At 40.7% G+C, this 27,489-nt stretch overlaps 1 protein-coding gene across 5 annotated transcripts; it reads right to left on the bottom strand.

The window, feature by feature from the left end:
• Nucleotides 1-15: 15 nt before the first annotated feature.
• On the bottom strand, nt 16-24,856 carry csrnp3 (cysteine-serine-rich nuclear protein 3). Of its 5 annotated transcripts, XM_086220093.1 has the most exons (7): nt 24,586-24,856; nt 23,643-23,679; nt 10,889-10,993; nt 7,044-7,212; nt 4,216-4,475; nt 3,214-3,510; nt 16-3,011 (listed from the first exon to the last, which is right to left on the bottom strand). In XM_086220093.1, exons 4-7 carry the CDS (start codon nt 7,192-7,194, stop codon nt 1,932-1,934), a joined length of 1,788 nt encoding a protein of 595 aa, XP_086076219.1. In that variant the 5' UTR covers nt 7,195-7,212; nt 10,889-10,993; nt 23,643-23,679; nt 24,586-24,856; the 3' UTR covers nt 16-1,931. The 5 variants fall into 5 exon arrangements, with proteins under 5 accessions (XP_086076219.1, XP_086076218.1, XP_086076220.1 ...); XM_086220092.1 differs by lacking the exon at nt 10,889-10,993 and having other exon boundaries at nt 23,643-23,684; XM_086220094.1 differs by lacking the exon at nt 10,889-10,993.
• Between the last annotated feature and the right edge of the window lie 2,633 nt (nt 24,857-27,489).

Genomic DNA, 27,489 nt, shown 5'->3' with positions numbered 1-27,489 from the left:
TCAAACGAGCACATTTTTAATTACATTTATTTCAAAACCATGTTAGAAATGTAACAACTGAAAATGAAGCTGACTATCTACATTTTTGAAACCAAACACAGGGAAAGAGAGAGAGAGAGAGAGAGAGAAAACATTTTGTGCAAAAAAAAAAATGCATTTCACAGAAATGAAAATTAAATCAGGTACATGAAGCTTTTACAACTCACAACCAGCATGAAACAAAAAAAAAAGACATTTTTAAGATAGAGAAGCAATTTACTCAATACAGACATAGTAAACCACAATAAATACACATTTTCAATATGTAATTCATAATAAATATTGGAAAATCAAATCAAACAGGATTCCCAACTGGATGTAGTGTCATATTATGTCACCCTGTATGCTTTGGCACAATAAATCTGCACTATTGACTTGGTTGAGATTGCTTGAAAGCAGCCTGATGGCTTGTTTTGCTCCTATGAGGCGGCATGTGAGGCCCCAGCGGCTCCGCAGCAGCACAGAAAAACTCAATAGCGACCCCCTCTGATTCTAATCAATCGGTGGATGTCTGCCAGGTTGGAAGAAGGACAAATATCTGAACTCCTGCAGGAGCAAATAGATCATGGTGAAGAATTTTAACAATGGAATTCAATCTCTCTTTCGTTAGTGATTTTTTCTTTTTTTCTTTTTTTAAAAAAAAAAAGGTTTACAGATTTCTGGCTGTTATTTTTATTGGCCCACAGGACTCGTACTAATTACTGATATGAATCACAGTTGATAATAAGCTTTGATTGTCATCCTTGAACGTTTTGTTTCCCCCGGTGTACAATTACTACAACAGTTATTGTTTATGGTGCTTTTTAAAGTACAATAAGAAGTACTGTGACAGACCAAAAGCAACCTTGATCCTCTTTAATTAGGACCCAAAAACAACCCTCAAACTATTGCACTTAATACTTCATTAGAGTAAATTAACCTCATTCCTGGATCCACATAAATAACCATGTTGATTGTTAGACAGTGGGATGTAATTCATACTGCACACAAACTAGGTAAATTAGGAAATACTGACACATTTAATTTAGATAAATGCTGTTGCTTGTTATGCTAATTTGATGCTAAAGATAGTGTCCTATTGTCTATGATGTCATACTTTTGGAAATATATCAAAGTGCTGTTTTATCAAGATCCCTGTATCAAATAAATGCTTCAAAGAATATTCATTTGTTCTAAAACTGAACAATAGAGGGGTAAAAACACATTTAGGGACACATTTTTTCCACCGTTCAAGTACTGACCCCTAAACCTACATGATTTTGACACCTTTTTATACTATTGGTTTTATATTCCAAACATAATTCATTATAATTCAGGCTTTGTCATGCTTTTCAAAACCATAGAAAAGCATATCATAATAACAAAAGGCGAAATGTACATTATGTATACAGCACATTTTCATATAAAACAAATTTTTTCCCTAAATGTTACGGAGATTCCCAAAGAGCATGCGTATTGTTATCAAAACTTTTACAATATATACGTATACATATAATTCCTAAACAATAAATAAACTGACAATAATTCTTTTCTTTTTTTTTTTGCACATCTGACACATACAGTAGACATAGAAAAGTTCCATCTACAGTACAATATCTGCTTAAAACTAGAACTTTACATCTGAAATTACAAGATACATTGCACAGCATGACATAATTGATGTTTTAAATCTTTCCATCTTGCAGCTCAGAGAACATTCCAGCAGAGAAACTTTCTCCCTCACAAACATCTCCATCATGAACCTATGGCTCAGCAGGAGAGAATGTTACTACCGTGCTGGAAATTGCTTTGCAATTTAATGTCAGTTAATGCAAAAGGCCATGAATGTGTTCCCTCGGAATAACACTTGGTCAAGTAAAGATGCAAAAATGACAGTAAAAAGACGAAGCCCACTAAATGGCTGGTAAGGAGAGATTCTTAGTACTGTTTGCTAGTAAGGTCAGCTCTGAATGCCCATTAACAGTGGACTCTTTCTGTGGCTGGTCAGCTGACATACAGGAGCTGCCGAAGGACCCACGGTTGTTATTGTTCAGGTAGTTTTGAAACTGGTTTTCAGGCTGATCAGCCAGCGCTGCTTTGGACAGTTCCTGCTTCTCCTGCTCAGGTGTGTAGCCGGTCAAAGAGGTGGCTGGAGCACCATTGGTCAGATTGAAATGGTGATTGGTTGTGTACTGCTCCACTGGCTGATTGGGGTAGTCCGTGTACTGCTCCGTGGGCATGTTGAATGGTCGCTGCGTCACGCTGCTGCTGTTGGTTGTGCTGACTGGCTCTTGGAATGCTAAGGTGTCCCCGTAAGGCTCAGTGGCTTGACTGGTTTGGCCATTGGAGGCGGTACTGGAGCTCCCCAGCTGATAGTAGTCAGCTGAAGAGGAATTCATTAGATAAGAGTTTCCATTCATGTGGTTGTCATGTGTCACTGAACCATCATTGTAACACAACACAGAGGACAGGGGGACCACCTCGGTGTGACACACCGACTGGGTGGTCATGTCCTCCTCAAAGTTTTCAGACCTCTCCTCATCCTCATCCTCCTCGTCCTCCGAGTCGCTGTTGGCTAAACTCTGAGTGCTGGAGTCAGATATTCCACTGAAAACACTGCTACTATCGTCTTCATCATCCTCATTCTCCTCTTCCTCCTCATCGTCATCATCTTCCTCCTCTTCGTCATCCAGCGGCTCCTCCAGTTCGTCGGCCGTCTGCAGGTGCATGCTAGCCGTTTGAGGGACAGCGTCTGACAAAGAGTACTCCAGCCGGTGCTGGGACTGAACCAGAGGGTTTCCGCTCCCCATGTCGTTAGCGTCGCTAAGGTAACCGTTGGAATCTTGTTGAGGCTCATGACTCTTCTCCAGCTCCAGCTTCATTATGGTGTGCAAGAAATGGGTCCGAACACGGATGGGGTTAAACTCCACTCTGCCGCTTGAGTTACTGCAACCTTCTTTTGTGCAGCCACACGGGAATGACATACGGTCCACCTACAGAAAACATGCATCGTTTCATTCAGAACAGGTGAACTGCATCATGTGATAAAGACTTAACTGGCCACAAAAATGATAGAAAAATAATCTTTTGTATGCTGTATCAATTACTGACCCATTGGTTCTTTTTTTTAAATGTGTGTTTTCCTCTTTTCAAGTCAAACAACCATGGAGTGAATGTGCGCATCATGGGATTTACCTGGCACTTGATCCCTGCGTTGCTGCAGGCACAACTCTCCGGATCACAGAAAACTCTGCAATCACAGCCGCAGTCCTCTCTGGACATTCGGATGGCCCGCAGTTCATGTTTCTCCTCCACGTCAATCTTCTTTACCCCTGAGGAACGAAGCAGGGCACGGCGTTTTTTAGTGGTAAGAGGTTGCAGGAAGAAGTACTCGTCTACTTCTGTGTTGTCCAGATCGATGTCATCATCAGAGATGTCCTCTGCTGTGAGAGTGTCTGCCTCTTCAGACTCAACGGTGCCATTCTTAGTCAGCTGAAAACGAGATGATATAACACATTTTATTTAATCTGAGTAAACAAAGAGAGAATTGTCAAGTGTTTCATAAAATAGATCAATTTTTGTTCCTTTGGATTCTGTTTTACGGCAGTTTTTTTCCTCTCCACGTTATCAGTATCAACAGATATTGGTCTTTTCTAAAAGTAGTATCAGTTTATTCTTCTTTGATCATCATCAGTGATAAGTAAACAACAGTAAATGTACGATTCATGGGCTTTTTCAAATGTTTTGTAAATGAAAACAATACTTGTGTGTGAATAGTTGTATAAACTGTTTTGGCCAAATCCGTTGTAAAATTGAGGCAGAAATTCAAAATAGCACATCCCTACTCACGCTTGACGTCCAAGGTCAGGTGGTACATATTTTAAAGCCCCTTGAGGCAATGTGTGATTTGGTTATATAAAAAAAGTTTAATTTGATCTAAAATTAGAACATTACCCTTGAGCGAATGCCACTGCCACAATAAAAAAAAAACCTTGTTTTTTTGTTTATGTTGAACAGATCTGCCCCTCACATGCCTCACTACATTAGCTGTAAGTCAGTCGGCAGATTTTGCACAATCCTGCTAACAGACAAACAAATGCAGACAAAATCATGACCTCTTGATGAGGTAATTACATCTTTAAAATACAGAAATAAGATTTACTGCAATTTAATCCACTCAGATTGTAAAGCATTTACCTTGAGCTTGATGGAGTTGAGTTTCTCCTCCTTTAGGTGGTCTCTGAGCATGTCTCTGTGGATCCTCTCCTGCTCCATTGCAAATTCCCCCAGGGAGTACTGTCTGACCCAGCTGTGCCTGTTGGACATGCCCAGCGTGCTGCCCCCCTGGCTGGGCACGCTGGTGAAGCCCTGCCGCCGACTGAAGTAGTACACCGTCACATTCTCAAAGTGCACCCTCCTCGTGCGTAGTCGCTTCTCCCTCTTCAACACTGAGTCAGCTGCAGAGTTACACGTGCAAATGTTTAAAGGTAAATCGTGTTAACTTGTCATCTTGGTTGTAAACTGGATTTGACAATTCTGGAGTAACCATAATGCACATCGATGCTGAAGAACACTTCCAGCACAGTTAAGTCTAAATAATTTAACTGCACATTCATGTGGGAGTAGAACCGTTTTAAAGCCAGGTAAAGCCTGTTAAAACACTGTTGTGGTAAAATGTGGGACACAGATTTGCTGGGAGTCTTTAAACGCACGAAATGTGAGAAATTCTCTCTTAACTAGCTTCACAGAGGGCTTCTACATATCCTGAAACTTTCACAGCTTTGTAGGGGACGGATTTCATCACATCTCAGTGCTTCTACTTTGCATGCAAGTCCTCTGTGTGTCTTTTTAAGGAGAGCTCGACAAGGCGAGGGAGGGGTATAAATAATCCTCTGCCTGGCCCTGAGATCAAGAGTGCTAGTTCACAGTAGCGGTGTTCCCACCGTTCACCCTGTATCAGACAGTCAGGACAAATAGAAACCATCTGCTTCCAGCAGCTCCGCACCCCAATCATAAGAGATACAAGTCTGTCAGGGTGAAATCAACAAAGACGCAAATTACCTTGATTTAACAGTCAAAACAGTTACCAGATTTATACTCTATGTAATCAGCTTCTCTTGTGTATAAACAATTTTACAAGAGAAATCATCTTTTAGTTATTTTCACAGTCGAGACTCGGAAGGAACCAGACCTCGCTAACACAGTCTTCCTCTCTCAACTGCAACAGAATGTGATCTAAAACCACTCAGGACTAAATGGTTTTATCTCTACAACAACACAGTCAATCACATTACATCCACATGTCAATTCACAGGAGGGCGGTCGTCACAGGGCACAGCTCTCTCGTCGCCGTGAGCTGTCCTCCTGGAGCCGCCAGCTACCAGCAGCTGCGGCTGACACAGAGGCCACGCTCAGCCTCCAGGGACACAGCACCCTACTTACGTCTCTGAGCCGCCTCTCTACTGAGGGATCTCTTTGTCATCCATCTACACGACTTTCACCATAAAACACCGCATTATCAGAATGTAAATTTAAAGTTAACAACAGCAACAAAAGCATATAATTCTGGTTTTTACTTGGTTAGAATGCTCGGTTTTCTTGGGAAATTCCTAAACCCAGCAGTCAAATTGTGCAAGTAAAAAACAGACCAACAATTGCTTTTTTTTCTCTTTTCTTTAAGAATTCCAGTTCAAGACAGAAATGATCTCTCGTATCTTTATGGGCCAAACTCACGTGTGCACCTGTGTGTTTCTGAGATGACATCAGAGTGAACCCTTAAAGGAAACAGACCTTTCATGGTTGGTTTATCTCAGAGCATCACAGAGTTTTAATAAAAAGTCAGCTCATGCCAGGAATTACAGAAAGATTTTTTTGGAGTCTGGTTCTTTTGAGGCATTTAGCTTCACGTATTCTCAGCCGTGACCTTATCTTAAACCATAACATTTCAGAACTAGTTTTACTGACTGCTCTACATTAGTCAGCCACTTTTTTCTTCATTTAATATTCTTCATTTAAAAGACCAAAGAGTGGGATGAAGGGGGGATAAATTGGATTTTATTATTCACAATTATGGTTTCATCAGTGAAAAATCACCTGTAACTACGGATCGTTGTGTTTTCATTAGTTTAGGATGAGCCCGTCATTTGTTAGCTACAGTAATCGTGTTTCCATTTAACTGCTGAGTGAATATAAGCGAACTTTGAATAAAAAGATGATGTGTTTCCATCAATGACCTTGGAGTGAATAAATTAGGCTACGTGAGCTATTTTTTTGTCAGAGGACGGTCGTGTCAACATGTCAACTGCTGTAACAAAGTCAGTAGCAGGAAAAGAAGCGGTCGTCTTGGCCGTCTACCAGCAACAGTTGGTCTGTTACACGAGTAAAAGATTCGCTTCCTCAGAGCTCGTCCTAAAAATCCCCCATTTTTAGCTTCTCACTTTTTTTTGAAAAAAAGGCAAAAAAAAAAACCAAAACAATTTCTAATGCAATACTTCAAAAAGCTGTCAAGTGATCTGTCCTTCAATTATCCACCATTGTGTCTGAATTTTTTCGGAAAAATTATAAAAAGGACTATTTTGCATAAAATTCTGATTTATAGGAGCAGATAACTAGATGAGACAATGCGTTCTTGGGGAGGGGGACAGGCCATGGAGAGTAGGAGTAGTGAAGCACTTGCACAGCTTCAGACGGCATCATCGCGTTCATCTGGCTGAGCCTGCATGCTGATGCTGCTCCTAATAAGAGAGGCTGCCTTTGCATGCCTCCTCTCTATTACACCAGCAGACTCCTCTGCACAGCTATGACTCTGCATTCATATTACATTTCCTTATCGACAGATTCTCCTGTCTTCGGCCTGCACCTCACATTGATTGCAAGCTGCAAAATCAGGCTCGTCATTCCCATCTTGATTAAAATCACCCAGGTGCTTTGTACTCCCTCAGATGAAGTGGTGACATTCATTTACTGTTTATAGCCCGCGTAGGCCACGGCGTAAACGCCTGAAATGAAAAGACTCAGGTACTCACGGGTGAAAGGGCCCGAAGCAGAGGGGTTGACACTGTCACTGCTATCCCCACTCTCACTGCAGGACACCTCATCATCAGACTCCCGCAAGGAAGAGCAAGGAGAGGAGGAGGCTTCCACCTCCTCAAATTTCCTCTTCAGTATTCCGCTCATGGCCCGCCGCGTCAGCACCTGAAACAGAAAGGCAGCAGAGGGGCCACACATTATTTAATATCCAGTTTAGGGCTTCCATAATCCTCAACACACTCAATTAGCAATGAGAGACACACTCCCCTCCTCCCTTCTCACACACACACACACACACACACGTACACACACACACACACGCACGCACGCACACACACACACACACACACACACACACACACACACACACACACACAAACACACACACACACAGGCGCTCCCAGGCGCTCCCTGGGCAATTGATCACCTTGGCACAAAGGAGCTGAGACAGAAAGAGAAAGCTGCTAATTACATACTACATCTGCCTTAAAGGAAGTTCATTTCACTTCTTTGATCGAGTGGCTGTAGAAAAAAGGAACGTCTGACAATCTTGTATAATTGACCAGCATTTAACAACAAGGGTTGCAATTAAAACCTTCATGCTTGAGGATTACGGTGTTGCCTTTTTATTGAATCTGTCTCAGAGAGGAAAAAATACAGCTTCAAAAATGACTTAAAATAAATCAACGTCCGATTTCATCAAAACGTAACATCAAGAGAGATTTGTAGCACGGCTGTTATGAAATACCATTTAGTTTTAGGTGAACTGGCAAGTGAGTGTGTGTGGTTATAAATATAGAAAACACTTGATCTAATTACATTTCTGTTACACTCACAAATCATAAAACATTATTGGAAATATCCACCGGCTTCAAAATTATTTAGAGTACATCTTTTGGGAGGAAGAAAAAAAAACAACCGACAACCTTGCAGGTTTTTCCATAAAAAAAACAACTTGAAAAATACACAAGTGCATGACTAGTAATCATGAAAATGTGTAGAGGTGCGCAGGCTGATTCTAACGTGATTTTTACATGTTGATTTTTATAGTGTCATGGAGGGATTGGTAGCTTTTTCAGATTTAATAGACTAAAACAATGCAAAAAAAACCCTCAAAATAACCAAATAAATAAAATGTGAGCAGACTTAAAACTTGAAGTAAATCAAGCCCCCCTCACCCACCCACCCCCCCCCCCCCCCACACACACACACACACACACACTACAAAGAAATCTAGGTCAATTTTCATCAACTGATTGTCAACAGTTTTCTACCATGATAAGGCAATAAATGCTCTTATTTTGATTAAGGAATGACTAAAACTAAATCAAAATCAGCTGCCTGCACAACCCCAAGACACACATTAAGTTTTGCCGCAAAGGCATAGATGTCAGTTCTCGTCAACTAAAACTAAAACATCGAAAGTTTTAGTCGACTAAAACTAGATGTGACCATTAAACTCTGAGTTGCTAAAACTTGGCCCAGGATTATTAAAACTAACATCCCAAAAACACAGGGCAGCAGAATTTTTTTTTTTTTTTTTTTTTTAAAAGAACACCACATCAGAAGTTATACACAACTAAAGCAGGAGAAGAGGAAGCTGACAGGAAAATATGAATGTCATCTTGTTTGTAGCAGCGAGCTTCTGTTTGGTGCGATGCCTCTGTTGGATGACAGGGACAGGCCTGAGATCAGAGTGTAAACATCTATGCTGAGGTATTCTATACTTTAGCATGCAGAGGATAATTATGTACCATAAATATAACCGACAGATATTGTGATGATATACTGTGATTACCCCATTTCATGGTGCTACAAGTTCCTTTGGATACACCAGTGTAACACACACTGTCTGAAAAGTCACCTAGATGACAGCTGAGGGGAGGAGTCTCCCTCTGACTGATGATGATGCAATTAGACAAATAATCCAGAATAAGATCACCTAATAACCTCAGCAATGTATGTCATATGCCACTCTTCAGCTCTTTTTTAATCAGAGTTCATTCCTATACTATCAGACATTACTGAGCATTTGTGTCCTTTAATGTTTTTATCTGAATGTTGCTTGTTTTTACTGCAGCAGATGGAATGTAATCACCAGAATTAGAAAAAAAACCCAATAATACAACACTGCTGCTAGCAAACCTTTGCTTTGCAGTGACTGGCAGCTTCTCCCTCACAGCTCTCTCTCTCTCTCTCTCTCTCTCTCTCTCTCTCTGTCTCTCTCTCTGTCTCTCTCTCTCTCTCTGTCTCTCTCTCTCCTGGAAACTCGAGCATCTTCACCCAGTCCCACTCCCTCTATCTGCCAGAGCAGCTTGTGGGGGAGTTTCATTCATTCACAGACAGTCGCTGCGTTTCATCTGGGTTCTGCTATCGACTCATTACAGATGCAAATGCCTCCTGAGAGACATGCTGCCTGAGAGAAAAGAGGTGCAACCTAGAGAGGGCTACCACAGCCAGCGAGGGTGGGGTGGGGGGGTTATTGTTCCCAGGAGGCTGTGTGACATGGCACCACCAGCATTTGGAGAAACGCCAGAGTCAACAACTCTACCTAACACTGAGGAATGTGAGGCATCCACCATTTGAGAGGAAGTGGAGGAGAGGGAAGTCAGTCAGGATTACCTCATTGGAAAGACTGAAGAGAAATGTATTGAAATCTTTAAATCCTGAGGTAGAGATTCAGTACATCCATAACTGCAAGGGATCAACATTCACATTAAAGTCTGTCTCCTGAAGATTTACTTCCCAGTGCATTTCATTTGTAAATGAGGAAATTTCCACTTGGAATGACCTGTGCAACTCCAGTCCATTTCCATGTCATCTTTGAAGCAGGGGTCCTAATTAGATACCATTGTTAGAAACCTATTTGTGTGCTTAGCTCTCAGCTGATGCTGCACTCGCCTTTTATACCAAAAGTGGTTACCATGGAGATTCTAATGTACTCTCACAACTAGTGCTTCCCCATATGACAGTGTTTGCAGCGTAACATATTGTGCACGAGGGCCCTCCATGATACTGCCATAAAGTTAGAGCTAATTAATAAACAAAGGATGAACATCAATTATGAATGACAGTATGAAAAGTTCAAACCTCACCAGTGAATGAGAGCTGTGTGGGTAAACTAGGGTGAACCCCTCACAGCTAAATAAAAACCAGAGACTGTTGCTCCTCTCCAACAGCTCTTTCTTTGTCTTCTCTGTTGCCTTACCACTAATCATAGCTGGGCAGCATACACTATGCTACAAGGGAGAAAATCCCAGAGAAAATAATGCAGCAAAAGCCAGCTTGGAAAGCCCCTCCCTGTGTTGGCCTCTCTGAGCACACACACATCAAATGTGGAAACCAACTCTTGCCCTTAATCAGCGGCGTTGACGGGAGTGTAGCAACGGCATATTCTGGAGACAATTATTACCTCCCAGTCATTCACAAGGTTCCCACAATCGCAATAAACCGTGACAACACGAGGCTACAAAACCGCCAGTGATGCCAACATCGCACATCAGTTCTACAATTAGTGCACTTCCTCTCCTCCGTGTGCCGGCCCTCACAGGAGCAACTGACCTGTATCCACTGGCAGACCCTCTCACCTCTTCTCACAGCAGCCCAACCAGACAATCATGAATATGGCACTTCAAGAAAAAAAAAGTAGAAGGTGGAACATGATGAATGAAGAGGTTCCCATTTGGTTTCAGTCCACTGACTTGCAGCGACCCCAAAGGTCCATGGGCATGAGAAGAAAAAAAAAGGGTGCAAGAGTGTGAGAGAGACTTGTAATTTTCCAGCCCTGACTGCACTGTCGATATTTTATGCTTTATTGTGGCAAGACAACTGTCTTCCTCACCTTAATTCCCCCTTTGTCACTCTGTTCCTCTCTCTTTTTCTCTCTCTCTCTCTCTGGCCACACAAAGGCTCATTAGCTGGAGCCGGCTGAAAGGCAGGAGCCTGACTGGAGCAGAGAGGAACAGAGCAGAGTCAGCCCGTGAGATCACATGGGTGGGTTGTCTGAGAGAGAGGAAGAGAGAGAGAGACACAGAGAGAGAGAGAGAGAGAGAGAAGAGAGAGAGAGAAGAGAGTGAGAGAGAGAAGAGAGAGAGAGAGAGTCACAGAGAGAGTCAGGCGTGCCTCTTCTCCTGCTGTCTGCAGATATTTTTACCAACATGAGCTGGGGAGGGGGGCTGGGAGGGGGCAGAGGTATGGGGGGGTCAGAAAGAGGGAAGGGAGAAAGACAGAATGTAGGGGAAATGGATGAGGGAGAGGAGGGATTCAAGGCAGAGGAAGAGGGGAAAGGGGGGTGTATAACAGATGCAAAAAGGAGGGGTTTCAGCCAGGGGAGGAGGAGAATAAGGAGAAGGCGGAGAAAGGGGGGAGGAAGGCACAGAATGGAGTAAAGATAAAGGGACAAGAGAAATATGATGTTAATAATAACACAAAATGATTAAGAATGAAACAAACATTTACAAGAGAATGCTGAGATTCACACAGACTGTTTTCTCTGGACATCAGAGCACGTTGTATACAGTAGAGTACAGTAGGGCACTCAGAGAGCACGTCGAGGCTACGTGTGTACAGAATACTAACATAGTACTATGAATAACTGCTCATAGATTTTCTTTACAGCCGGAAATTTACAATCCAAAATTGAACCTCTCGATCCTTGTAATATCACCTACCACTCTATCAAATGTCATCAGCACCCATCCATTTGTTTTAGAAATGTCTTAATAAGGAACGAATAAACGAGCGCTCAGAGAGTGCATACCTCCCCAAAGGCGATATAACATCATCAAATCCAGTTCAACCTGAATTATCGAACCAAATTCCATCAAAATCCATGCACAACATCCTGTGTTATCCTGCTAACAGGCCAGCAGACAAACCAACACCGGAGATCCTATTACCTCCTCAGCAGAGGCAATCACTTCCCTTTTGATACCAGGCTTGAGGAGCAGAGTAGACTTGCTCATGCTGCTGAGAGTCTCCATCCAGCTTCACAAACAACCCAAAACTACTCCACATGATAACCGTCAATGTTGATGCCACATAAAAAGATTTATCGCTGCACTCCAAGTCAGCACAAAAACACTAGCCTGGGAGGCTCTAGCTGTGAGCTTGGACTGATCTCAGAACAGAGGCTGGATGGACTGGATGTTAGGAGAAGGTGTTTCAGCTTCACGCTTGTTCATTGCCAACACTAACCATTATTTTGCATTTTTAAATGGTTCCAAAAGAGGATGTGATCTAAATCCATGTTGAGTTGGCTACAGCTGATGCTTAATACAGTGTCTGTTCAAGTCAATAATGGCATAGTGATTAAAATCCAATATTCAGTCTCATTATCACTGCTTTGGGTCTCCATCAACTCCTGGGGAAAACATCTGGCTCTTTAATGGCTAACTGCTCCGTGAAGCTCGCCAGGTAGCCGCTAACCGTGTCTATTTGATGTTTGTAGTGCACAGCGAGGTTTTGGAGGGTTTTTTTTTTTTTTTTTTTTTCAGAAAACAGCCGCCTGCTGTGGCCAAAAACAACAGTATGGAAGCAGTGAGTGGACCAAAATAGTAGAGTTACAGCCTGACAGTTACACAATGAGCAGAAACACTCAGTACAGTAAAGTGGGGCTGCAGAATAAAGTTCTTCGATAAGCTGTTTTTGTTTTTTTTTTAATTACAATTATAACCAGTTTAAGTCATCAAATCAGTATGAAGCCACTTAGCTGGGTAAAGAATGTAAGTATTTATCAGTATGGTAAAACTGAAAGGGATATGGAATACTGAAAGATGCTTTGCCATTCAATACCAAAACACCTGAGCTATAAATCTCCTTGTTGCTAGGACTGGGAATTGGCAAGGACCTCACAGTACAATACATATCACGATACATGGGTGATGGTACATTATCACAATATGCATTGTGATAAGATATGAAACATACTGAATCGCAATGAATAAAAATTCTCTATATAATTTATGAATATTTCAAAAAAGAACTGTAAAGGGTTGGGGGGAGGGGCTGGAGCCTATCCCCGCTGACACTGGGCGAGAGGCGGGGTTCACCCTGGACGGGTCACAGTCCGTCGCAGGGCCCTGCATCGTCTAATAATATGTAAATCACATTAAACTGATAACATGGACAAATTCACTCAAAACTATTTAATTCAAAATTTCTATTCTGATTCATTAGAATGATGTTTGAAAAGTTGCACATTGTTACTAAACAAAGTAAGTGCACCACGATGTCATACTAAACAAAGGGTGAAATTTCATCAAGATATACTAAGATGCGATGTCAATACTATGGGCCGGATTATTAATACAGTTTCTTGAAAGAAAATATTGCAACATTTGTTTTTGCAACTTTACTACACAGGGAAACTATCTGCAGTTGTTTTTTTTTATTGAATCGTGAGTGTACTGAGTGGAATAATACCAATGTGTTGAAACATAAAACTAAAATAAACAAATTTAGTTCATCCATATTTAGGTAAATTGGTTTATATTTTCATGTAATGAGCCTTTTTTTAATGTGTGAAAATGCAGAGGAGCTGAAAGCTGAAACCAAAGGTTTGTTATGTAATGTGTAGTGCTATTTTCAATTTTTTTTTAAATGAAGTTTATTTGGTATTTTAAATAAAAATGTATCATTCAGAAATATAAGTTAGGGTACCCGTACTGAACCCAGTCCCAAGTGGGACCAAACCTGAGCAGAATCTGGCCCGGTGCACTTCCTTCTTCAGTTTAGCTAATAGCATCACTCTAAAAATAGTAACCACTTGGCGAGTGACTTATGATTAAAAAAAAAAAAAAAAAAAAATCATAAAATATCTTCCAACCTGTCTTTTAAACAGTTGCTCCTGAGCCTTTGATGAATCGTTTTATTAGAGGGCCTCATCTGCATCCTTCTAATGATTCATCCACCAGCACCACTGATACATGCTGCCCTGTTACATAAACGCTGGAGAGATGGCATTTGCTACACCATTGCACCACTGACGCTGACCTATATTTGCTCTGACTTTCAGCACTGTTTCTTACAACAATGAAAGAGAAGACAGCTCCCAAACATAAATAAGGTTCAAGAGGACTCCAGCTTCATTTGTGTAGCTATACACTTTTATTGGGGTCGTATGCAAAACACTCCCCACAGTGGCAGGCAAAAGGTGATCGTAAAATATGACCGTAATAAGATCTCCAAACAAATAAACAAAGGATCGCTTGGAATTGACCTTATTTTCACAGCAGATACTGTGAATAATAATAAAAATAGCTGTATGGAATACAAATCTGTTTTTTACAGAAAAGGTGATGAAATCATCAAAGATATTTTGTATTTTCTTTTCCGAACTCGAGACCCTCCCGGGATTCTCTTGCACATCACCGGTGACAATCATCCACCATCTTTGTGTGTTCTACCTGTGCAGAAGTGCTATTATTGAGTCCTTACTCAGTGGCAGAGAGCCATAGATCCAAACCTTTATTGGTTACAAAACAGGGTGCACTGAAGACAAATCATCACTCCACCAACTTTTTTGTAATGCAAATCGCCTGACCGCGATGTCCTGGTCATTGCTCCACAGCTGGCACCCACAAGCTTCCTTCATCACCAGTGGATTCATATTCATGGCTTTACGAGGACCCAGCATGATGTGGAGGGATTATGCCACTCCCCGCCCGACCAGAGGAGGTGCTGGTGCTGCGACAAGGACCCATGACACGTCCAGTTGTGTCTGTACAGATGCCCAACCGAGGCAGAGGCCACATGGGGCACCAAACCAGTTGGTAAGCAACGCAACAGATGATCACGATGACCGCTAACCCAACCCTTCACATCGCCATCATTACAACCATTATCCTTCTCAACACCAACATAGCCTCTTAATCTCATTCAGAATGGATATTCGGTTCTGTAAGACGTTCAGTCGCTTCAAGTCGATATGAAGCCAAGTTGCCAAAGTGTGTGATCAATTCGAGCTAATTTGATTGAGAGAGTGAGCTTCTAGACCCACAGTATTTGCAAAGAGTAATGAGAAAAGATTTTTTTCATCATAAAACTGAAACTCAGTGGACAAAGTATCTCCATCACCTGCAGCATTCCAGGTCAACTGCCTGTCAGTTAGAATATCTGACAGGCTCATGCAAACAAGCAGTCTCATCTTCATCAACAGGTTCCTCAACAGCGGCATGGGGATGACAATCATAAATAAATGGAGACGCTGTGTGCAGCATTTGAGTTCACACTGGCAACCCATTCACTAAATCAATTCTCTGTTGTACTATAATGAAAATGTTTCATGACAAAGGAAACAACAATCATGTTGGTCTGAATCTATCTCAAATTATAAGTTAAATTAAAAGTCAGTACTTGATTTAAAACTTGTTTTAGTATGCGGTACCTCTTTAACAATTACCGTAAGTGACCTAACTATCTTGTTTTACAGCATTTCAAGGTAGTAATGCTCACTAGTAAGTCATGGGTCACTAGTAGGGGTAGCCTAATTAGGTAAAAGAAGTAAATACTGATAACATGTTAAAACGTACAATAATGTATATAATTCTTAGCCTGTGACATACAAACCCATGCTGGTGATCACATTACCTCCTTAGCAGAGGTAAACATGTTGACACACAAAATATCTGATCATGAAATGTTGCAGGTAAACTATGAGCATCGCAGGAATACACAACATTAATGACATGTATGTGTATTATCAATATTTCAGAGCAACATAGATTATAGAGGTATGTTTCCAAATTCTGTTTCAGAATTCGCCAAATGTTGTTTTTTGCTGTTCAATATGGCTGATCTCGCACACACACACACACGTCTTGTGTTTCCACGGTGATGAAGCACACACATATACAGCTGATTATTCTATTAATTCTTTCCTTTTAACAGAGTCTTTTTTTTCTTTCCATCGCAGTCGACCCTGAGATGCCGAAGGTGCGTCCCGGTGGAAACAGCTGATGGGATCACAGAGCGAAGACAAACCCTGAAACCACAAAAGATCCCGCGTGCGCCGTGCAGCCAGTCTGAGGCTGTGTTCGATCTCATCCATCACGGGTGTCACACTCAGCCATAAAGGCAACCTTGAAAGAGCCGGTGGAGAAAGCCGAGCAGAGGCGGAGATCAAGAGATATTTAGAGAGGGAAGGTAGGTCTCAGCTGGAGTCCCCTGGGGACGGCCTGTGGCCTGGATGATTATACAAGCAACAGATGATGTCAAGAGAGGATTCCGGCCACCGAGAGACTGCAAAAACTGCGCTCGTGTATTCATTGATGCTGGTTTGTAGAGCGTTTGAGACAAGTCACTAAATTACACATGAAACAGCCACAGTGTGAGAGGTCAGCCAGTTTTAGTCTGCATGCGCTGCTGTTTCAGCACAGTTTAGTCGTATCATACTGTCCATGACATCATAGGGAAATTTGCACTTTTAAACATTAATGGCACTTTTATAGAATATTAAATATACAATATTCTTTATCCCGGGTTAGATAACGGAGCCTCGAAGTGGCCCAAGTTTAGCTGTTTTGGATTTTTTTCTGTTTATGAGATATGTTAACATGTAAAACGGCTTTGGCCAACACCGATATTTAGCACAATCAATATTATTAGATCATATTCATAGTACTACAACTGAAAAATACTTGTAAACACTGTGAATTATAAGAAAAGAAAACTTTACTGATATGATGACAGGGAACGATATATTTTTAAGAACCAATGACCACTTGTCCGTTGACTAATTAATGTGTCGCAAAAAATTATCTTGTGCCCACAAATCAATCAAAGTGTGGGAATAAGTTCTACTTTCTGCTGTCCTGTGAGTAGAGATGGAATATTGGATCAGGAATATCAACCGTGAGTGTTTCATTAGCGTGTTATTCACAGATCAGACATCGGAATGATGGTGCTGATCCACGTACTGATCCACATTCTATTCCATATATTTGCACTGGACACATCACCAATCCATACTCTACATACACTTCATTTTTAACTGCTTGGGATTATTATCAGATGTACAGTATTTGTGTAAATATTCATATGTTCTGCTCTTTTATTAAGAAGTGCTGTGTGGTTCACTGCAGCCTGATGATGTTGGCTTTCACTTAATAGCAACAAATTATATTAAAACACAAAGGGCTCTGGTGTCAGTGCATTTCTCCCTCTGAGTATTAATTTTTGCATTAACACTGCAGTTTTTGTTTGTAAATCCAACTTTCATTTTAATGCTTTTTTTCAAACTTTATTAGTAATGTTTAGAATCAATATAGTATGACTGTATGCTGTCGCCCACCTCTAATGTTCAGTCAAGGACTAAAAAAAAAGAGTTATTTGTATGGTTTCCTTGGAGAATGCATTGCCACTGGCGCTTAATGTAATGGATGAATATAATCAAAGAGTTGTTTAAGTCCCCGCTACACAAAACTGCAACATCGAAGACTGTTTTTTTTATTAAAAAAAAAGATTCCAAGTGCAAATGCTGCCATAGTTGAAATATGTCTTTCCCATATTTGCACTCATGTCTGTATCTCAATACTCGTCAGTTCCATTGATACCTGACAAAATTTTGCTAGTTAATGACATTGACAGTAAACATTTGTCTATTTTCTATTATTCCACAGTAAAAAAAAAAAAAAAAAAAAAGGTCGGATGGACAATTTATGCAAATAAATAACAGTAATTGTCGCATACGGTCATCTTCATTCTCACTCGGCTTTGAAAACATACAACAGGAGAGGAAAACATCCTGCAATTACACACAAAGGAATCCATTTATGGAAATATACCGACATCTACAGATTTATGCAAATGAGACTTCACATGCTCTCTGTACATTTGTTAACTTGCACTAGCCTGAGGCTGCAGACAGATCTGCTCCACACACATTAAAGGAGAGAGAGAGAGAGAGAGAGAGAGAGGATGAGGTGGGGGGGGGGTCGGGGGGGAGGGGTTGCAGCCCACTGCTCAGCACTCAGCGCATGGAGGAGCTGCAGCCTCCCTCCGCAGTTACAGTAGCGCCGAGTGCTGGGAATCATTGATCTGTTCTTCCTCCTCGTAGAACAAAAGAGGAGAAGAAGCACGCAATGACCAAACACAACACAGCTGCACCACTTTCACTTTGTGTCATAGCCTAAATGTGTTGCACACATAATTTCCATACTGATGACATCACTATATATATATATATATATATATATAAAATATAAAAATAATAATAATAACAAATATATAAAATTATTACTTTATTACATTTAATCTAGCAGCTTTCAAGCAGGGATCAAAATATAACAGCCAAGTCTGAACGCTCCAAATTCAAGCTTATGTTTTGATTCGCTATAATTCAAGTCACACAGCGAAGAGGCATAATCAGGTACCGTAACCCTCATGTCAATCACAATACTCACCTACATTATTCATGCCTCTATTTTTTATTTATGATTCTATTTTCCCATGCCACCTCAAAGTTCGCAAAAGCTGGTTCGCTGGCAGAAACAGAGCTGCCAAAGCATTTCATCGAGACAGGGCTGCTTTCATCTCTCACACTCAGGCTGGGAAAGCAGTGGGATGTGGGGCTCACATTCTGCAGACAAGTCTTATCATTTATATATAGCCAGGATCATGTTGAGATCTTGAATCATTTTTTTATATGCAAAACATTCACACTGTTTTTCTGAGAACATTTGTGAAGTAGGCCAGCTTAGGGTGTAATTACACAATGTGGGGAATTAGAGCGAGATGACAAACTGACACAAAATAACTTCCTGAGAAGAATCTATGTGAATGTTATCAAGGACACGCTCCTTCTGTAAAGGCTCCTTTTATTATGTTCCTTCAAGATGCCTGAAACAGTATGTGAGGACCGAGGCCATCTTCCGGTACTGAAAGGTCTGGTCATTCAATTCTGATACCACTTCTCTAAGCTTCAGTCTATTTGTTCAATCGTAAAACAGCTTGGAGTGGAAAAACATGCCACAAAAATTTTCCTTAGATGGATCCTGGGGGGGGGGGGGGGGGGGGGTATTGGTCAGGAACTGGTACCGAATTCGAGGTACAGTATTGGTAGTTTTACCAGGATATCCAGCCCTCGTGAGGATAAAACATAGGATAAAACATGGTGTATCGCTGTAATGGAAGTAAATCTGTGGAACAACTGTAGTAATTACAGGAAAGACGTGGAACATAAAGTAAAAAAAAAAAGACAGATGAACAGATGAGTAGACTTGAGGATTATACAAGTGTTTTTTTTTTTACATGTTTTGTTCTGTGTTTATCGCTACTGTTTACAGTGCCACTTTTTCTCTTGTTTTGCTGTGAATGTTTAGTTTGGGAACGATTTGATTGATGAAGTATAAAAGGGGACAAAGACTTAAAAATTCATTATTTCATCCTTCATCCCACCTTTGAAGAGAAAGTTTTTGTTGTTTACTGAAAATGCTCCCAGTAACTTTGCTGTTTTTTGAGTTTACTTCCCTCACTAAATCATCTTATTCTAACACATCCAACATACAGTAATAAATATCCATCCATCCTGTAAATCAATCTGAAAGAAAAAAGCAAATATTTGAGAAAAGTCATCACTATTCATCAGGAGCACACTTTAGATGGGTGGGCTGTATGTAGTTCTAGTATCAGACAAAATTAATAATTAAAATAAAATATTAATTTTCTCACTTTGACTTCTCATTTGGAAATCATATTGCAAACTGACTATGCTATCTTTCATTTACTTGCAGTATACGATAATCTCCATTAAACCTCTCATCCAAATTTATGATCTTATTATTTCAGTCACAAGGTCCTTCACCAGAGCACGAGCCGCCAGAAATGTGCTGCTGCTCACAAGAGTCTTTTGCTTATCGCATCCCAAACAAATCATTTCCTCATTGAGAGTTCTGACTTGTTTCACTCCCCCTTCAGGAATAATACGCCAAGAAAAAGAATCAAAAAGAGACGAATTAGCCTGTCCAGCATAAAAAAGAGCAGAAGAAACACAAGAAAAGAAGAAATCAGAAAAAATTCTGGTTTTATCGACAAGAACGTGTTTTGGTGTGAGGACGAGTTTGCTACATTCGGCGGATACTTAGGGCTGCTGTGGTCAGCAGAGCGTGTGTAGCTTAGATATGAAACATGTTTGTGGTCGATCAATGAAAAACTGATGTTTATATACAGATAAAACACAGAGTTGAGACCCGACTTGATAAAACTCTGATATCAAGCAGGCTCATAATAAAAGGTGCCAGACACAAACTTTTTTTTTTCTTCAGAAAAGGAATAATTTTTAAAAACAAAAACACACCCATCCACAGAACTTTTAGGAAGTTGTGGGACTAAATTTACCTTTCAGCTCAATCAAGTTTTTCCTCAAACAAACAGATCAGTGCAGTGAGAGGAAGAAAGAGCATTTGGAGATTCTGAATCACGATCAGGCTGAGACAAGCGAAGGGTTATTTCCCAAGGAACGAATTTGAGAAAAAAAAATGCAAATGTGTTGCATAAGTTGTTGTTGTTGTTGTTTTTTTTGTCTCTGTTTGAACTTTATTTCCTGGCTGCTAAACACCAGAAAATAAACTCTAGAGGAAAAAAGACACAAAGCCAGATATGAGAAGTGTCAATCGGACCTCCTACTGCCATAAAACCTGTAATGTTTATTGACCAGGTGCACGCACCAGGTAGATGACGCTTGATGAGTGAATGAATTCATGGTCATTCACATACAGAAAAACAACATCAGACATTTAAAGCAAAAGTACTATATTCAATATGAAACACTACATAATCTAAGGCGCTATAAATACATCCATTTTACATAAGAGGTACTTATATTTTCGTTATTTCATGTACATTCTGCATCACTTCATGACTTTTTTAAAACTCGGAAATACCAGCAGAAACCCAGCAACTTCTGCTAAATGTTTCCAACATATGACTTTATTTAATGAATGATTTGTTACCTGAAATCACTTGTGAGTGGAATTTGTTTTCTTCCGGGGCAGATAAAATACTGATTATTGGTGATCCATGAGACGAATGATCAATATACAGAGCCCATTCACACTGGCAGTAAAAACAAAAATTCTAAATAACACAGACGATGTGAACGTCCGTCGCACAGCAGCCTTCAGTGATTGGCTGTTACTTGTGATGTGCAACCAATCACATTGTGTGGTGGGCGGGACTACAGTGAGGCGAGAACAGAGAACGGTGGATGCAACAGAGACTAGCACATTTTTTTAAGTGTATTTATTTTATCGAATTCTAAAAACAGAAAAAATTGTGAATATCAGTTCCCCGGACACATGTTCTTTAAAAAAATATGGAATGATGAATGCTTAAAAAGCTGTAGCATGTAACTAGTGTTACATGAAGTGACGTACACACAAAAATATCGTTGAAGGAGAGTATCCGCAGTGAAATCACAACAAAAACTTACAGTTAAAACTAATACCACGTCAAATGATGATGTGGTTACAAGGAATGTAGTAATAATTAAACGTGCGTTAAGGAAGAAAAAAATTTCGTCCCCACCTCACCCCACCCCACCCCAACACACACACACACACACACACACACACACACACACACACACACACACACACACACACACACACACACTTAATTAACTGGCAACAGACAAAAGATTCCAAATAGGTGTCATGGCAACATCTCAAGAGAGCACAATCCTGAACCATGAAAGCCCGGAGCTCCGCCAGGAAGGAGCCAAAGACACAAAAAGAGTCACATCAAAAGCTTCTAAATTGAAACCACGAACCCTGCTGAGACACACAGCGCTGCTCTGTTTCCTAAAAGGTGGATATGAGTTTATGTCACAGTCCTACTGTTTACTTCACTGATGCTGCAGTTTTAATTCAGTCTTTAACGGTGTACCGTGATGATTAATGAATCAACTTGAGAGGTTTGCTGTTTAGTCAGCATTTGAATTGATTATACAGACGCATCATGATTTAGCTCACAATCCATATATATATATATATATATATATATATATATATATATATATATATATATATATATATATATATATATATATATATATATTACGCAAGGTGTAAAACAACCTCCAACAGTCTGTTAAAGCACAATCCAGCAAGTCATCCCCACATCATCTGACCTTTTACCTTGCTCAGTAAATCTGCCTGGACCTCCAGGTCACGCTTATGGCTGTGAATGTTCTAAAGTAAAAGGAAACAAAATTGATTTCTCTGTGCAAACGAGCCTTTGTGTGTCGACAAGCCTCCCGCTGAGACTCTCCTTAGTGCTGTTAAGCCATAACACCTTTCCTGTGAATCTTTAATGGACGACATTCGCCGGTATCAAGCTTTAGCCATCTGTGCTACAGTATGTAATAGCAGCATGGATGAATCACTTATTCAGATAAGCCAGTTTAATGATGATGATGATTATTTTTTGCACAAGTAAATACATCCACTTGATGTTTCCGTGTCCTTTAACTCTGTGCCACATGTACCGATTAAATCCTGCTCCTCGGAGGACTGGACGCAGATAGATGGAGGAAGCAGATGGGTCGAGGAGAAACACATCACCCACCCACCCACCACCCTCACCTTTTACATTTCAGATGGTTGTGATTGTTTGCACAAGACTATGCATTTGAATGCAGCTTTTTTTTTTTTTTTTTTTGCACAATGATGGATGAAAAGAGGCTGGTGGAGGAACAATGAAGAAGGCTGGGATGGGTAATGATGGCACCATATTCAATCTGAGGCTGCGCGAAATAGAAATGTAATAGAACTCGCAACACAATATTCAGTTGAAATATTGTGTTGCGCTGAAGAGACATCCCTACAGCCCCCCTGCAAAAATCACAAGACCCTTTAAATGAGGTTTTCAATGAAAACGAGGACGATGACGACAAAATCAATATTCGCTATATCGCGAGTCACATCGCCGTTAACATATCTGTCAAAACAATCGCAACTTTCACTACCTTGCAGCGCAAATGACAGATTATGCAAAAAAGGTCAAAACCAAAGAAGAGCTGCAACAAGTAATCTATTCAGTCAGTGGAAAGAAAATCTAATTTAGTGCCGTTTGACCAACAAGTTAATCATTTCAGTCTATTTTCAATTGTTAACTGGTAACAAAATCTTAAAAATGACGATTTGCCACATTTTTTTTTTTTTTGGCAATTTGTGCCAGAAAAAAAGAGTCATGTGATACAAAAGAAGTCTCTGACTACAGCACTAAGTTGGTCTCTGGGAAATTGCAGTGATCACACCTACAAAACATTTTATGGGCTCGGCATGAATCGGCAGTTGCAGCCTCAATCTTCAGATTGCACACATTTCTGTGTATTACTTCGTTTGTCAGTGGTGAAACTGCTGTGAATTACATGGAGGCGCATGACGGTTGATTTACAAGAAGAGATTCATAGAAAGAAAACGTCCTCACGTCGTCATCGTGATATCAGAGGCTTCTCTCTCTTGTTATCAGCGGGTCTTTACTTGGCCGCACAGCAACAGTTGCGTGATTTTAAATCACCATTTTTCTCTCAGGCGTGAACTCAGTATGTTAACGTGGTGAGGAGAGTCGAGAGCCGGATGATGAGGTGGTCTTACCTTTGGACTAAATATATCAGACTGCAGCTTCCTGCTTCTGCTCTGTGAAGAAGACAGAACGGGACATTTTAGAACCTAAATACATTAAAATATAGATTAAAACAAACATATTAGGGTCTTCGCCTGACGTACCTTCTGGCTCAGGCCCTAATAAATACTAAGAAATATTTGTATACACAGAAAAGGCAATTATAAAAAAAATAATTATAAATATAGATTAAGAATGTTTTCGATGTATGTTTCATTTGTTGTAGGTGTTACGGGGACTGTATTTGACGCGTGTGGATGTATCGCCAAGCCCTGGTTTGTTGTCCCACCTGCTGTACGACACCTCAGCCTGCGTTCATCCCCACAGCGGTACTTTATCAGCAAATTTCCACAGTGCTGTATGGCTGATTGACTACACTTTATCTCCATCTCTTAGTGAGCTAATTTTTCTTATTATAACTGGGAGCTGGGGTAGTGGCAGTGGAGGGGGCATCCCCAGGGAGGCAGGGGGTGGGGGTAGGGGGGGGGGGGACGCTCTGCTTCCTCTGCCTGTTCTGCAGTCGGCTCTGCAGGGACCCAGACTCTTTTCTCCCAGCCGGCTGCATGGAGGGCTCTCAGCCAACTGGCCATGTCCCAGGCTGTGGCCAGGCTTCTAGTAGCCAGTAGGGCACACATGCATAGAAGCTGGAACATGAATCTAGTAGCAGATCTGATGTGTGCACAAAGTGTTTTAAAGACAATATAACACATATTGTCAGCTGGACAACTTATATTAGAACAATTCCTACATTTTGCATAGATTCTTTGAGCAGGTGAGTTTGACAAATAAACCGGTGAATGGACAGGGAGGTCCAGACACAGCACGCACATGTCCGTGTTAGAGGATGCTTCTCTTCTCTAGTCAACATGCCTGTTAAAGTAACTTATAGGCCTGATAAAGGCTCAGATTGCTTACCATTCATTTCAGTCTTCAGCCAGTCAATGACGCCGCTCCCTCTGTGGACTCTTCCCCTAAATCATGTCCCTGCTTCCCTCAGTGCGGAGCCCCGCCGCTGCGAGATCGTTCTAACCCGGACCGGATTCCTGACTGCTGTTGAGACCTACCGGCACTATTGTCGCATACAACAGTGCTTGAGCAAGCACTCCTTCCGGCTGCTCCGGGAACAATGGTGCAGCATCATACGGATAGCCTCACGGACAACGTGACTTTTTCCGTCCAATCATGGTTCCATAAGGCAGGAGTCAGCCGCAGAGCGCTGCGTGCCCGCGGTGTGCGTCAACGCAAAGCCCCGTACCATCATGTGCAATGACAGGGCTCAAAGTGTAAAAATACATAAGCATCATAGGGTTTCACGTTATTAGTTGTTAGCATCATTCATTTAGATGATCTGACGTGCGCATCTGACATGAGTCTCGTTTTCTGATTAAAAAAGCTACAAATAAATACAATAAATCAAAATTATTATTTTTCATAAGTATGATACATTTAGAATATCCCATGATGTAGATAATAATAATAATAATAATAATAATAATAATAACAATAATAGTAATAATAATAATAATAATAATAATAATAATACTCTACTGTATTTACTCATGCCTTTATATCTAATTTTTCCATACCATTCTTGTTTTAACATTTTGTGAAGTCTGAATGTTCCTGCTTTTCACTGGAAACACAAAATGTTATTGTACAGCTGTGCAACAACAATAAAGAGGTAATTTAATTTATATAGTATGGGGGGAGGGGGGGCTGTACATGTTTATGTCTTCAAGTTTCTGGTTTTATTTTACTTCCTCTTGGAGCCTGAGAGGAACCAGTGACAAAATAAGATTCATCTGAAAAGCACAAATTACAATAAATGTTTTGTAGCTCTTGCTGGACTAAACAAACGGGAGAAGCCATTTGTCTTAGATGTCTACATGTCATAGTTTGTTTTATTCGCTTTCATTCATTAAATCTTTTATCTCTTCACCTTCCACGGATTTACATCGCTGCCCAGAAGACTTGTAGTTTAACTTGAGAGAGAACTTGAGAGGGATATGTTAAAAACAGCTGCCCCATCAAACTCTCCACCATACATTTGTATTTGTGTTACCGCCTCTTCACTCGTCATCGTTATGATGTAAAAGTGTGTTTGATCAGGCTCAATTTTCAAGCATCTTCTGTCACATTTAAGGAAAAGAAGATGAGGTGGAGGGTCAAATAAATCATTGAAGCACACTGCCATCTTTTGGCCACAGTAGTGTTAAGCAACACATTTACTGCAGGTCCAGACTCACTCAAAATATCAATTTTTTCCCCCAAAAAAGAGCCAAACGTGTGAGGATGGGGAATAAAGCTGCTGTCGCATGCTGATTTATTCTAGTTTGCTTGTTTAACATGTCTCAGTCACTGTGGCATGTCTGTATGACCAGTGGGAGTGTAACATATTCCTTCCCCAAAAGTTAAATACTTTATACTTATATTCACATCCGTTCTGCAGGTTGCTGTTAACAGATCATGTCAAATAACAAAAATCAATAATACAAGTGTTGCTGGTGGAGTTCTGACCTCTTCAGGATTTTCCTTCCTCTGTGCACCTCGGGAGTAGAGGAAGTTGTTCTGTGTTTATAAGTGTTGCTGTTAATAAAAGCATTAAGGACGTATCTATTCTAGCAACGTACCCCAGGCAGTGTCACATCACCAACACCAATATTTGTTTCCTGCTGTTACTTTCATAAATGATGTTGTATGGTAAAGTCCCATTGCTTCATCAGGCTACTTTATTGCCATGCTCAAATAAATATGGCAGATAGTATGCCATCCCCAACAGTCATTCCCATTTTAATTGTTGGAACAAAGGGGAACCTCAGTGACCGCAGTTGATGTGGAGCACAGATCAGGAGGTACCAGCTGTAGTTCTCTCATAGAGCAGCGGGTGGTGCTGAAGAGCTCATTCTGAGAACACCTACAGAAGAACAGCAACAGCGGGGCTCATTCATGAAATGTTCTTATACAGAGTTTCATTTTGAAATTTCAGGTTTTCTCCCCCTCGACTTCTGTGTCATTTGTAGTTCTGTAGTATATATTCCCCTGTGTTAATTTTAGTCATTGTTGTTTTCAGGTTTTTATTTGAAATAACTCCCTTCCTCTTGTGATTTTCTTCCTGCCTTTGTGTGCATCTCTCCTTTTGTATGATCACCTGCCGTATCAGTTAATTAACTCCTTGTCCTCCCCCTCTCTCCTTTGCAGTGGTTTCTGTTTTGTATCTAAGTTTAGCTTATTGCTCGTGCGTCCACCTGCTCAATAAACAGCTAATTTTAGCTCCAGCTAATATTCAAGCCAAGCCGTTAAAACTATACTGTGGTATTTTTACATAAAGGAAGTCCCTTACATTCAAGCTCTCACCAGAGGAGGTGACACGATGCTCATTAAACTCATTGGTGCTGGGTAAATTTCTCTGCATTTAATTGGAGTTTCTGTACATGACGCTGCTGGGAAGATGCTTATCGAGCAGCGGCAGAGACTTACACCAGTCAACGTTAGGTGCATCTGGTAAACCGTTAGTTAATTTAAATATGGATAAAGATTTAATCGTCTTCATCAGCACTTTCCAAATGTTATCGGACAAAAGTGAATCCATGTCTGATGGTGACAAAAAAGATTTTGCTGTTGTGTGACATTTAGAACTATTCACTCAGCGTTTTAGAGCTGTCCTGGCTACAGTGGAACATTTGTAACACTGTCACTGCCAGAAGATGGAGACAAAAATGCTGCGCTACAGTTTTAAGAAACACATAATGAGGTCCTTTTCAGAGCAGGACAATCAGCGGATGAAGATTTTGTTCACCAAAGGAAAAAAAATGAAAAGAA

Source organism: Aulostomus chinensis, chromosome 12, assembly GCF_037954235.1.
Source record: "Aulostomus chinensis isolate RoL2024-O1b breed Wild chromosome 12, RoL_Achi_v1.0, whole genome shotgun sequence".
NCBI classification, from domain to species: domain Eukaryota; kingdom Metazoa; phylum Chordata; class Actinopteri; order Syngnathiformes; family Aulostomidae; genus Aulostomus; species Aulostomus chinensis.
Note: the sequence above shows the minus strand (reverse complement) of the source record. Positions and strands in the feature narration are given on the sequence as shown.